We start from the raw sequence: 12,198 nt of genomic DNA on the forward strand, positions 1-12,198 counted from the left end.
GCTCAGGGTCTGGGTCTTCTGTGGTGTTCGTGTGTTCTTATCCCTGTGGTCACATGCTGTCCGCTCCAGGTGTGGCAGAGGAGAGCTCTGGCTGTGTTCCCAGCTCCCAGCCCACCTCGGGGAGTCCCTCTATTTCTTCTGCAGAAACTCCCCAGGGCCCTCTGTCGGGGACAGCAGACTAAGGCAGATGGATTTTGCAATTATGCAGTTTGGCACTTACTGTCTTCCAGCCAGCCACGGTGTCTGAGATGGGGCTGAAGCCTAGGCCCCGTGTGCGTGAAGGCTGGAGGGAACCACAGCGTGGCTGAGTTTGTGCCTAGATATTTAAATTGGGTCCAGCGACGCTGACCGGTAGAACCAGGGCAAGGCAGTGCAGGGAGACTGGCTGGCGTGGCCTTGGCCTGGGGAAGTTGTTCATCTCATCACAGGTCCCTCCTCTCGCCCAAGTACAGGTCCTGAGAAAACCCCAGGCCTCCCCCTGCCTACCACGAGCCCCCCTGCTCTCACACAAACCTGTGGCTTTGCTGCTCCCCCCATGATGTATCCAAAGCCCCTGCTCTCTCTGTGCCCTCGGTGCAATGATCAGAATGCCTTGTGTTTCAACAGTATTTGGACTTCTCTGAGGAGACCCTCCATTCAGAAGCTGAAGCCACACGTGGGTGCCTGGTGGGAAGCAGATACGGGCCCACAATAGCGTGGCTCCATTTTCCTCTCCCTCTGCCTCTTCCTCACCTTACATCCCATTCTCCACTTTTGTCCCTGATCATGTTCTGCCTTCCTCCTCTATCCCCGCTTTCCATTGTTCCAGCATGTTCCAGGACTCCAGGTCACCCGCATCAGGCTTATCTGTGAGGTGATGCCAGAAGTACATCTGCAAATAAGCACTCCTTCCTTCGAGCAGATTTCATGAGATGCTTGTCTCAGCATTATTTGTGACATCAAATGACTTAAAAGTAACAGTAGGAGGGTGCTTGAATAGATTATTATATATCTAGGTTGTAATGCTTTCTAGCCATCAAAAACTGTATGTCTGAGGAATTATAAAGAACATTGGAAATCTTTGGATATGATATTGATTGGGAAAAAAGATGAAACTATATATTCAATAGCGTGATCTCAGCCCTGGCTGGTATGGTACAGTGGATTGAGCACAGGCCTGGGAACTAAATGGTTGCAGGTTCAATTCCCAGTCAGGGCACATGCCTGGGTTGCAGGCCAGGTCCCCAGTGTGGGGGTGCTTGAGAGGCAGGCACACATTGCCATTTCTCTCCCTTTTTTTCTCCCTCACTTCTTCTCTCTCTAAAAATAAAACCTCTAAAAAAATTAGTATCATCTCAATTACGTCTGGATACATTAAAAGATATTCCAGAGGACATTAACATACTAACCCTAGAATGAATTATGTCAAAATGTTTCCATTTCATTTGTCTGCCTTTTTAAATAATCAGTTGTTGTGGTAAACAAATATACATTTAAAGGAGTAAAAAACCAGAATTTGCAGATTCACTTTTGGGTACAATTGTGCATTCTTCCCAGTGTTTTCTAAACCTCTCCATTGCTTAACTTAATCCTAAATCTTATCACAGGTTACTGTGGGATAATCTCTTATCACAGTTGCATTCTCCCCAGATCTGCCCAGTCAACCTTTGAAGACTAGCATCCTGTGGCCCTAACCCCAGAGCAGAATTTCATGATCTCCGAAGGAAGGAGACCATTTAGACTTATCCCTACAATCATGATCCAGATAATAATTTCTGAAAGATGTCGGCCAAATGGAATGCAACGTGAGTGTTTTGGTCGGAGTTTTCCCAAGACACAGGTTAAGGAGGATACTTATCGATATATGGAGAAATCAGAAGGAAGTATGGTTGAAGGGGCTGAGGACTCCCACGGTCTACCATCGGAGGTTCCAGTGGGGTCCAAGGCCCAAGAACCAGGAGCACCGATGTCCGAGGGCAGGAGGGATGGGTGTCTCAGTTCAAGCAGAGAGCACACTCACCCTTCGTGTGCCTGTATGCTCTGTCCCAACCCTCAGTGGACTGGGTGATGCCCACCCCCGTGGGTGAGGGCTATCTTTACTGTCCATCCATTTGAATGCTAACCTCTTCTGGAAACACCCTCCCAGCACACCCAGAGGCTGTGTTTTATCAGCTAGTGGGGCATCCCTGGGCCCAGTCAGGTTGACACATGAAATTAACCATCAAGATGAGAAAGGGAAAAGCCCCCCAAAGCAGCTGTATTTTTTTTAATAAAGGAATACTCTGTGCTTCTAGTCCAAAGAGAGTTTTGTACTTATGCTTACTTCCTTCCTCTCCTCACCTTCTGATCAAAAATTGTAATGTCATAAAATCTGCGATTATGTCAATACCCAGAATTCAACAGTGACCACTTTCTTGCATTGCAATTTAAATTCCAAGCTTACCAAAACACAACTTCTTAGGTAAAATTCCTAGATGTGACATTCTGTTGCAGAGCCAAAGGGCAAGTTGTGATTGACAACAACCAAAAGGTATGGAATGCATGTGGTTAACAAACCAAACCAAACAAAACAAAGCAAAGTGTCAAGTGAAAAGTGAAGTCTCCCCGCTTTCCCACTCCTATTCATATTCTTCAGTTGTGTGTGTGTGTGTGTGTGTGTGCGTGTGTGTATCCTCCCAGAAATGTCCATATTCTTTAACATGCAAATGTCACACGTAACACAGAGAGACGCTACACCCCCTCCATCTGTCTCCCCAGTGGTAACATCCTGCATGACTACAGTACAGTAACACAACCAGGAAACCCACTCGGAAGGGACCCATCGACCTTCCTCGGATTTTATACATGGCGTCACACGAACTATTTGTGTGCCTGCTTTTAGCTCCACATAATTGTATTCACCCGAACACCATGTGACCACAGCCACAGTCAGGATGCCGAACATTCCCAGCACAAGAGTTTCTCAGGCTACTCTTTTATAGCCACAGCCGCCTCCCTCCCTCCCCACTTCCCTCAGCCCTGGCAAGCGCCAAATTCTTTGTAGCATTTTGTCTTCCTAGGGTGCTGTGGAGATGCGATCCGATTGGCTTGCTCACACTCAGCATAATTCCCTCGAGGTCCGTCCAAGGTGTTGCCTGTGTTGTAGTTTCTTCCCACTGACTGCTGAGTGTTTTTCATGGGATGAATATACCAGTCTGTTTAACTTGCTGAAGTTAAAAACAACATTTGGGTGGTTTCTGGTTTGGGGCTATTAACCAGTAAAGCTGCTCTGAATATTCACGTACAGGTTTTTGTGCGCACATGAGCTTTCATTTCTCCCGGGTAAGTGCCCATGCGCACAGTTGTTGGGTCACATGGTAAGTGTGTGTCTCATTTTACAAGAAACTGCCACACTTTCCTAGAGTGGCTGTGCCATTTTTACCTCCCCACCAGCAGCGCGTGAGTGACCTAGTTTCTCTGCATCCTCACCAGCATTTGGTGTTACTATTATTTTTTATTTTTGCCTTGCTGATAGGTTTGCAGTGAAATCTCGTTGTGATTTGAATTTGTATTTCCCTAAGGACTAATGATGTTGAATATTTTTTTGTGTGGTTATTTGCCATCTGTGTGTCCTCTTTGGTGAAATACCTATTAGTGTCTTTTGCTGATTTTCTAATTGGATTGTTTCGATACATGTCCATATTGGTTTTAATAATAAGTTTTAAAATATATATACAAACTGTAAAAGCACATCTTTGGGACAACTGGAGGGAAATAGCATGGGCTTGGGTGTTAAGTGATATTAAAGAATTAATGTGAATTTCATTAAATGTGATAGGGGCAGGGTGGCTGTACACACAAAAAAAACATTCTCATTGGTTGGAACTATATTCTGAAATATTTAGGGTAGAGGTGGCAGAATGCCTTTTAGAAGATGGGAGACCCTTGGCTGGTGTGGCTCAGTGGATTGAGCACTGGCCTGCAAACCAAAGCATCGCTGGTTCGATTCCCAGTCAGGGTGCATGCCTAGGTTGTGGGCCAGGCCTCCAATAGGGGGCACTCGAGAGACAACCACACATTGCTGTTTCTCTTCCTCTCTTCCTCCCTCCCTTCCCCTCTATCTAAAATAAAAATAAAAAGTAAAAAAAAAAAAAGATGGGAGATATGGAAGGAATAGATGAAACAAGAGTGGCAAAATGTTAGTAATTGTTGCTGTGTGGTGCCTAGAGAGTTCACTATACTATCCTTCCCTTTTATGTGCCTTAGGATGTTTCCAGAATAAAAATGTTTTTAAAAGTTAATGTAATAAAGTGTAATTCTGCCATAGTACGTATTTTCACTACACCCCCAAGTGCTGTGCACACCAGGTCGGCTTCAAGGACCTGTAACCTGAGCCCGCACATAGGGCTTCTCAGCCCGTGTAGTGCCCTGCTATTGCTGTCTTGAAATCCTTCAGGATTGTGAGCAAGGGGCTCTGCATTTTCATTGCATGCTGAGCCCCACAAATTACATCGCTAGACCAGATGCTGTAAGCACACAACACGTGCTGAGTAAATGCTTATGAAATGAATAGAAGAGGAAAAGGTGAGAGAAGGGGAAAAGGAATGGAGATAGTGAAAAAGGAGATAGATAACCATTTAGGAGATAGATAGATAGCTAACCAGCAGAAAGGCTGACTGGGTCTTCCAGGACAGTATGCTGCTGGGGAGACAGGGAGGCTCAGAGAGCAGGAGGAGTCCAAGGAAATGAGTGTGGGGCTGTTATTCATCACTCTCCTTCTCTGGGGAGCCCCCGCTACAATTCCCGGGTACAAGCAAAGGGGGAAGCAGAAAGAGGTAGCCACTTAGACTGCAGGGTAGAAGGACTGGAGACCAGAGGACCAACTGGACCGCTGCTCCTTGTTTGTCCCATGCTCTTAATCCAGGCCTACACCGTCCCTTCAGTGTCCTGACAGAGGGGTCGGGGAAAGCTAAAACCCTTGGCCTGGGCCGACACTCTTCAGCCAGGCCAAGTTCAAGACTGTGGCTGGCTCTAGCAGATGCCAGATTGGAAAAGACTGGGAGAGGCAGGGGGTGGGGATAGAAGGAGGTAATTGAGGGGAGGATCAAGGGATCAAAAGATCATGAATCATTAAATCAGTAAGTATTCACTAATTACCAACAAATGGCACAACAAGTACTCATTGCCTCCTCCCCGCCCAGTAATGAGAGGGATGTGCAGGAGGGTACACACTCCCCACTCTTTACCCAGGATGCATTCCTGATCCCCACCCATCTCAGCACAAAGTCTCTCCTGCGAACCCCAGCAGCCCTTTGTCCCTTTGCTACCAGCACTCGTCCCTGTGTACCTTACCTTACAGTTAGTTCTACACGTGTCTTTCCTCTTCTGGACAGTAAGCTCCTCGAGAGTGAGATCCCTACGGGATCTGCTGTATACACCTCCGAGTATCCACACACAGCAAGTGCACAATAAAAAAGTATCGGTCTGCAGGTAAGTTCAGGCTGAACAATGTTTAGCCACCGCGGCCTCTGCACAGGACAGTCGGCACACTCCCCTGGCCGAGCTTTTGCGTTCAGGAGTTCAGACCGCGCACCCTGAGAAAAGGCATGGCGTCTCTCCGTCGTGCAGACTGGATTTGTCACAAATGTGCCAAGTCAAGAATTCCAGACCAAGCGTTTCAACCTCCGTCATGCAAAATACAGTGGGGATCCACAGCACCCCCAGAAACTGCCTATCGTTATCAAAACAAAAAGTACAAAGAGACGTCCATGTGGGGGAAAGACATCACGGAGATGGCTTGGATCAGAAAAAGCGAATAGTCCCCGGGTTCACAAGATCATCCTTTCAGCGACTGCAAAATGGAAAGTGGCTAAACATTTGATAAGGATCAGGCCCCGGAGGCCGCCACAAGGACTTCCCGCAGGGGAGGACACGCTCGGCCTGCCTCAGGAGCACTGGGGACTTAGCGGTCAGTGCCGTGGCATCTGAGCCCCGTGCACCAAGAAGCAACTAAGTCCTGGTGCCGAAGCAGTTTCAGGTAAAAAGGTGCAAATCGTTTTTATTTGAAGATGGTGAGAAAGTGTTTTCATTTCTCGTCCGTGCTCCAACCAACAGAGCCACACCGGCCAGGGCAACAGCACCTTTTCAGAAGAAGTCACCTGCACATCGGGCTTCCAGAGCCATTCAGGGGAAAATGCTACCTTTTGCAATCAGTCCCGATGAGCTCACAAAAGATAAGCATCCTGATACAGAGCCTGCAATCTTAATTTCCTAATCTTGCCTTGTGGGTGGAGAACCTTATTTCATTTTCTGACATTCCCTTTTGCGGCCTTTGCTGTCTAAAGGTCAGCCTTTTCTTAAGACTCCAAACGATGGGGAAATCGCATCTACCCACTTCTCCAGGGAAGGCCAGAATAATGATCTGAGAACGTCACAGGCATCCTGTTGAATTATCATTGGAAGGCAGCCAAAAGCGTGTTCGGAGTGAGTTTGAAAAGTGGCTAAGAGCCAGGGTTCTGGACTGGGGCTGCGGGTTCAAATCTTGACCCAACCCTCAGTCTTCCTCAAGTTTCTGACCTCACCCATAAAATGGACGTAATAACAGTAACTCTTATTACGCTATGCATATATGGTTACTTAATTTGCATGGAGTATAACTTTTAACACAGTGAGCACTACACACAAAATACTGCACACGTCAGCTACAAGTATAAAGCGGACCCATGTTCAGAAACACGAAAGTACAGAAACAAAGTCTTAGAGACGCACACCCCGGTAGACCTCTGGTCCCCCTCACTGGACGAAGTCTGTTGATTTTCTCCGCTTCTCCCCTTCCCCCCCCCCCCCCCCCCCCCCCCGTCAGCGTACGTCCCTTCACCACCCTCCCCACACAGGAAGTAGGCAAGTAGAAATCGGACTGGCAACTGAATTAGGTGGGGCATTCCTATTTTGCTAAGGATACTAAATTGATAGAGAAAAGAGAGAAGTAAGAACTTTGGGAAGCAATTTGGCCATGAGGATTCAGGGCAACAAAAACTTTCACACTGCTTGTCTCAGAAATGACATTTCTTAGAATTCAGCAGGAGGAAATAATCAAAAAAAAGAAGGAAAAACTACATGTTACAAGATGGATGAAAAAGGGGTTCAATGGAAATCAGCCTCACAGGTGATCTGATCATAAATTCCTAAATGGGCAGAGCAGGGCATGGCGGGTAGTTGTGTGCCAGGCCTACAGCTTCTTTAAAGAAGGTTTTGAAGCCAGCTCTAGGTGCATCTAGGTTCAACACACTTTTGAAATACGTGAAGTAATGCCCCAGGAGACATAACCATTCTCAAAAGAGCACAGAAACTTAAGTATCCTGTAACCTGATCCCTGCCTGCCTTGCTTTCTCCCACCTCCACGGAATCTTCCTTATGTCCCCTCCTTAACTTCAAATGCGCAAAGGAAACCGTAACACTCTCATTCTCCTGAGAATTTTAGATCTTGCTTCTCGGCCATTGTCCATTTTGGTTCAGATGAACTCTTACAAAAACTTTCTACAGGTTTAGACGTTCTTACATCTACACTTGTCATACACACCAACGACGGCCGGCCGATTTCCTTCGATTCGTGTAGTAACTGTAGGTTGAAATTCTTCTGATCCCAGCTGCACGTCTCCCGTGTGAGCTGAATAGTGAGGAAACGGGTGGAAATGAAATAACCAGCTGTCCTCCCACTCTCCATTCCCACTTCCTATAGAGACACACCTTGTTTACACAACCACAAGGCTTCCCGTGTGTCTCCCCCCTGGCCTCTCTCAGACACTCTAGGGCAGAGATGCATCCTCATCATCGGCATCCCATCTCTATACACGCAGGCATACTGCTCTAGAAACACTTCTCTTACTCCTCCTCCTCTTTCTCCTTCTCTCTCTCTCTCTCTCTCTCACACACACACACACACTCACACTTCATCTGCTGCAACAGCTCAGGCTATGCCCCCCAACTGTCCTTGGGATCAGAGTTGTGCCCCGTTACCTGCTAACCCCGTCCACTTGTCCAGGGGTAACTCTCTGAAGGCAGAGCATCTAGCCTTGTCTGTCCTCCTCTGAGTCTCAAGGACAAAGTGTGCCTCCAGGCACTCTGCTCCTGCCCGCACCCACCTCGCCGATTTACTGCCTGACTCACAACCGAAAAGAGTGGGTCCGGGACCTCCAGTGTGTATGGTGAGACCAGGCGGCACAGCAGCCTTCTAATAAAGTCACTCAACTATGTTCAGTGAACACCTGCCTTGTGTGTCAGGACAGGAGTTGCTTGCAGGGATTCAGAGATGATGGGAATGAATCACTCTCCAGGAGAAACTCACCGTGGAGGTCAGGTGTGTAAACAGAAAATTGCCATATAAACAGGTAAAGGCCGGGACAGGGGTAGGAAGGAATGCTGTGGTTACAAAGTGGACACAGCCTCCATGGCAGGCATCCCCTCGGAGGTGGCTTTTGAAGAATCAACCATTAACCACGCCACAAACTCCTCCTACGGGTCTGCAGAAAACAAGGAGTTCACAGACAAGCTCCCACAGCAGCGGAAGCAGAACACACCATTCCAGGACCGCAACGGTGCTGAGTCCGCAAAGCACTGTGTGATCACAGAGGCTGAACAGACCACGATCTCTAACCCCAGGCACAATACATATTCTCTAAATGTGAGGCAAACTGCTCTTAGTATAACTCACACCAAGAAGAAAGGGCAAGGACAGGTGAATTTAGCTCTGGTCCCAAGCACAAAGATCCCTGGGGTAGGGAGGAGGAGCACACTCATCAAGGCGCTGTAGTGGGGAGGGATGGAGTGAGAAACAAATTAAAGTGGGGCTGTGGGAGGTCAGCCCTACGGAGAAAAAGGGGGAGTGAAGCCTGGGCAGGAACTGAGGGATTGAGGCCAAAGCGAGGGTGGGGCCAGTGGGCTCCACCTCCTCCGCGCCTCCCACTTCCCCACAACCTACTTTCTTTGGAGTCTGGTCCTGACAGGTGAGGTAGCAAGCCTAAGGTTGGTGAGAGGTGGTGGGAGGGTCCTGGGATTGGTGCAGGGGTGTCAGGAGGGGGTCTGGCCCCTTCGTAGAGTCTGTGAGCCCCTGCTGCGCAGAGGTCAGGGAGCGCCTGACCGGCTGGTTTTGGTATCCCGCCGCCTCTGCGTTGCTGCTGTGTTGCAAAGGAAAAAAGCTTCTCCCCACCAGCCTCCCAGCCCCTGTGGTAATAACTCCAGGCGAGAAACTGGAAATCCGAGTCAGAGTCTCAGAGGGTGGAGGACCCTTGCAGATGCGGGGTGTGGAGTGCCAGGAGTTATCTGGCTTCTGTCCGTGGCCCCGGGCCTTTGTCTGTAAGATTCTCTCTCAGTAGCTGGGGCCCTGCGGCTGTGTTGATTCTACGCGCGTTCCCCCTCCCCCCTCCAACCGGAGTGTAGGCTGACTGGAGGACATGGGAAGACGGGGTCAGACATGGGGTAAGTGGTGCTCCCTCCCCCTACTCGCCCCAACAGGGTCTCACTGAGGGTCCCTCACTGGGAAGCTGGGGGGCTGGGGAGAGGTCCAGTGCAAGCAATAATAGAGAAAGGGCAGGGCCTGCCCCATCACCTGGATTCCAGAGATGCCACTGAACCCCAAGGCCCACCCAGGACTGGATCCTGGATGGGGAACGGCAGAGATGGAAGGGAGAACCCAGGGAAGAAGGAAGAAGGAATGCAGGCAGAGCCACGACACAGGAAACTGGTGTGATGGCTGGGAGTCCGCACTCTTGGGCAGGCTTCCTGGCTTATTCCACACACGGATGCCTTTGGGACGACAGCGTGATGCTATAGAGGATGACAGAACTGGAGGGTTCACTGCCGATCACTTATTTTGGCCATTTATTTGATCTGAGATGGAAGAACCTGAAACCCCCCAGAAGGTGTCTAGTAGGGTTACTTTGGTATCTGACCCAGCCATGATGCCGATGGCTAGTTCAGACACAACAGCTGTGTGTCTCTTTGCAGGAGCCTGGGGAGGGGCCATGGTGCCAAGCCAGTCGTGGGGGAGACTGGAGAAGCCACTTGTCTACCTGTGCTGCGTCTCCTTCCTCCTGGGGCTGGCTTTGCTGGGCATATGGCCAGGCATTGTCCCTGCTGCTTCTTTCTTTCTGACCTTGGGTGGCTTCTTCCTGTTTGCCTGCCTCCTGGCCTGTTTTCTGGAGTGGGCATTCGGATCTGTGCGGCCGGAGAGCCCGGGGGCCTCAGGCAGTGCTCGGTGAGTCAAGGGCGGGGGCAAGTTGAAGGAATACACTGCCCACTCTCCCTGTGTCTCTAGCCTCTCAGGCTTACAGGCTCTGCTTTCCACCTCTGTCGCTGGTATCAGGAACAGGAGGTGTCTTTTGTCAGTAGAAAATAGAAAAGGGGAAAAGGGCTCCATTCAGGCAGCCACCAGTGACCTCATTTCTCCTCCCCCAGGGACAATGAAGCCTTCGAGGTGCCAGCCTATGGAGAGGCTGTGGTGTTGCAGTCACAGGGCTGCCCCCAAGAGTTGGATCAGCCGCCTCCCTACAGCAGTGTCGTCATTCCCCCAGGACTTGTGGAGGGACAGCCTTGCCATGCACAGGGGCCCAGGAGAGCCCAGGTGGAAAGGCGAGTGGGCTCAGAGGGGTCTATGACCCCAGGAAGCCCTGGAAGAGCTCCGATCAGCCTTCGCCTTCGGGGACCACGAGCCATGTCCACGGCTCCTGATCTGCAGAGCGTGGCCACACTCCCGCAACTGGAGCCTCTCACTCCGCCCCCTGACTATGATGTCAGTTTTGGTCACCCTGATGATGACGATGTTTTCTATGAAGACGACTGGACACCCCCCTAACGGACTTTCCCAGGATATGTCATCTGTCTGTGCCAGACCTACTGGGTCATTTGAGCACATTTCCCAGTGCCTTCAGAAACTTCCTGAGCGGGGACTTTAACCCAGCGGGGAGTCAGGCTAAGGTAAGCCCTTCCCGGCTGAAATGTAGGTGGTGCGATTTGAATTTCCAGGCAACATTCAGAAACTACCCATATCCCCTATCTCCTGAGTGAGACTGAGGGCAAGAGGAGGGGTGACCCAGAGAATCTGGGGAAGGATGAAAGGGATCAGCATCTGAGTGACAATTATGTTGCTTCTGTTTCCGGTGCTCTGCTTCTAATAGATCCCTTGTGCTTCCCAGCCTTGTGAGGTAGTATTATCCTCATTTGAAAAATGAGGATTCCAAGGATCCGAGAAATGGATTTGCACAGGGGCACAGTGCTAGGAAATGGCATAAAAATAACTTAAACTCTGCTGTTCGGATCCCAAAGCCTATCACGTTCCTTCTCAAAACACGGTAGCCAGGCCATCCGCACACCTCTCATTCTGCCTTGGACAACTGGGTGAGGGCTGGGAGACTTCGTGTAGACGGAATGGGGGACCGTGTGTCTGTAGACCGGGTGGACCGAGTGTGACCAAGAGCGTGCCCAGCCCCCAGGAGGAGCAAAGCTCTGATGGCCCCTGCTCCACGTGTAAAGCAGTTCTGTCCCAGGGGCTAGAGAGTAGTGCCCAGCGAAGGGTCCCCATCCTGTGGGGAAGCAGTGGAGTAAAACTGCCCTACGGTTGGGGTCTTCCCGTTTTGAGAATGGTGGTAGGTGGGTCAGCAGGGATAGAGCGTGAGCTTCTTGGCTGGGGTGGCGGAGCACCCAAGGATCCTTAGTCATCCGAGGTGACAACTGGAATCCCTTGCCCTGACTCTAATCGCTTCGGCCTCACCCCTTCACGTGGACCTCTAGGGTTTAATCCCAGCCCCCGGCCTGCTTCCTCAGATCCCAACAAAAGACCCGATGGTCTGGAACCACGTTCTGCGGCTGTGCTGTAGGTTTCAGCCATCGGGAGGGGCTCAATCACCGCTGCCCCACCCTTCTCTGGGGTGCGCTCCCCACTCAAGGCTTCAGTCATAGCGCGGGTATCCGTCGGGCGACTCCTAGTGCTCTCCGCCTCCTTACCCTGGCCCCAATATTTCAATAAAGTAACAAGTCGGCCATTCGCGTCTCTGTCAAGTTTCTGCAACAGGCCAGGAAGGCGGAATGGGAGATCGGGGGCGGGAGCCAAGATTTCCGCGGGAACCCAGGACCAATCGCGAGCCCACGTAGGGGGGCGCGGCTCCTCGCTCTGTCCCCGCCCCTTCCCTTTCCACCCAGCCCGCTCTCCATTGGACGGCACTTCCACGACAAGGCTCTGCGCCTGCG

At 50.4% G+C, this 12,198-nt stretch overlaps 1 protein-coding gene across 2 annotated transcripts; it reads left to right on the top strand.

Moving 5' to 3' along the window:
• The first annotated feature begins 8,972 nt into the window (after positions 1-8,972).
• On the top strand, positions 8,973-11,993 carry TMEM139 (transmembrane protein 139). 2 transcript variants are annotated; one of them, XM_036010992.1, is made up of 2 exons: positions 8,973-9,432; positions 10,411-11,993. In XM_036010992.1, exons 1-2 carry the CDS (start codon positions 9,428-9,430, stop codon positions 10,805-10,807), a joined length of 402 nt encoding a protein of 133 aa, XP_035866885.1. In that variant the 5' UTR covers positions 8,973-9,427; the 3' UTR covers positions 10,808-11,993. The 2 variants fall into 2 exon arrangements, with proteins under 2 accessions (XP_035866885.1, XP_028381904.2); XM_028526103.2 differs by lacking the exon at positions 8,973-9,432 and adding an exon at positions 9,462-10,210.
• Positions 11,994-12,198: the final 205 nt, after the last annotated feature.

This window comes from Phyllostomus discolor, chromosome 10, assembly GCF_004126475.2.
Source record: "Phyllostomus discolor isolate MPI-MPIP mPhyDis1 chromosome 10, mPhyDis1.pri.v3, whole genome shotgun sequence".
NCBI lineage: Eukaryota > Metazoa > Chordata > Mammalia > Chiroptera > Phyllostomidae > Phyllostomus > Phyllostomus discolor.

Coding starts and splice junctions, on each gene's coding strand:
- TMEM139 (XM_028526103.2), top strand. CDS start 9,849: ATGGAAGAACCTGAAACCCCCCAGAAGGTGTCTAGTAGGGTTACTTTG. Junction 10,211..10,410: donor GGGGCCTCAGGCAGTGCTCG/GTGAGTCAAGGG, acceptor CTCCTCCCCCAG/GGACAATGAAGCCTTCGAGG.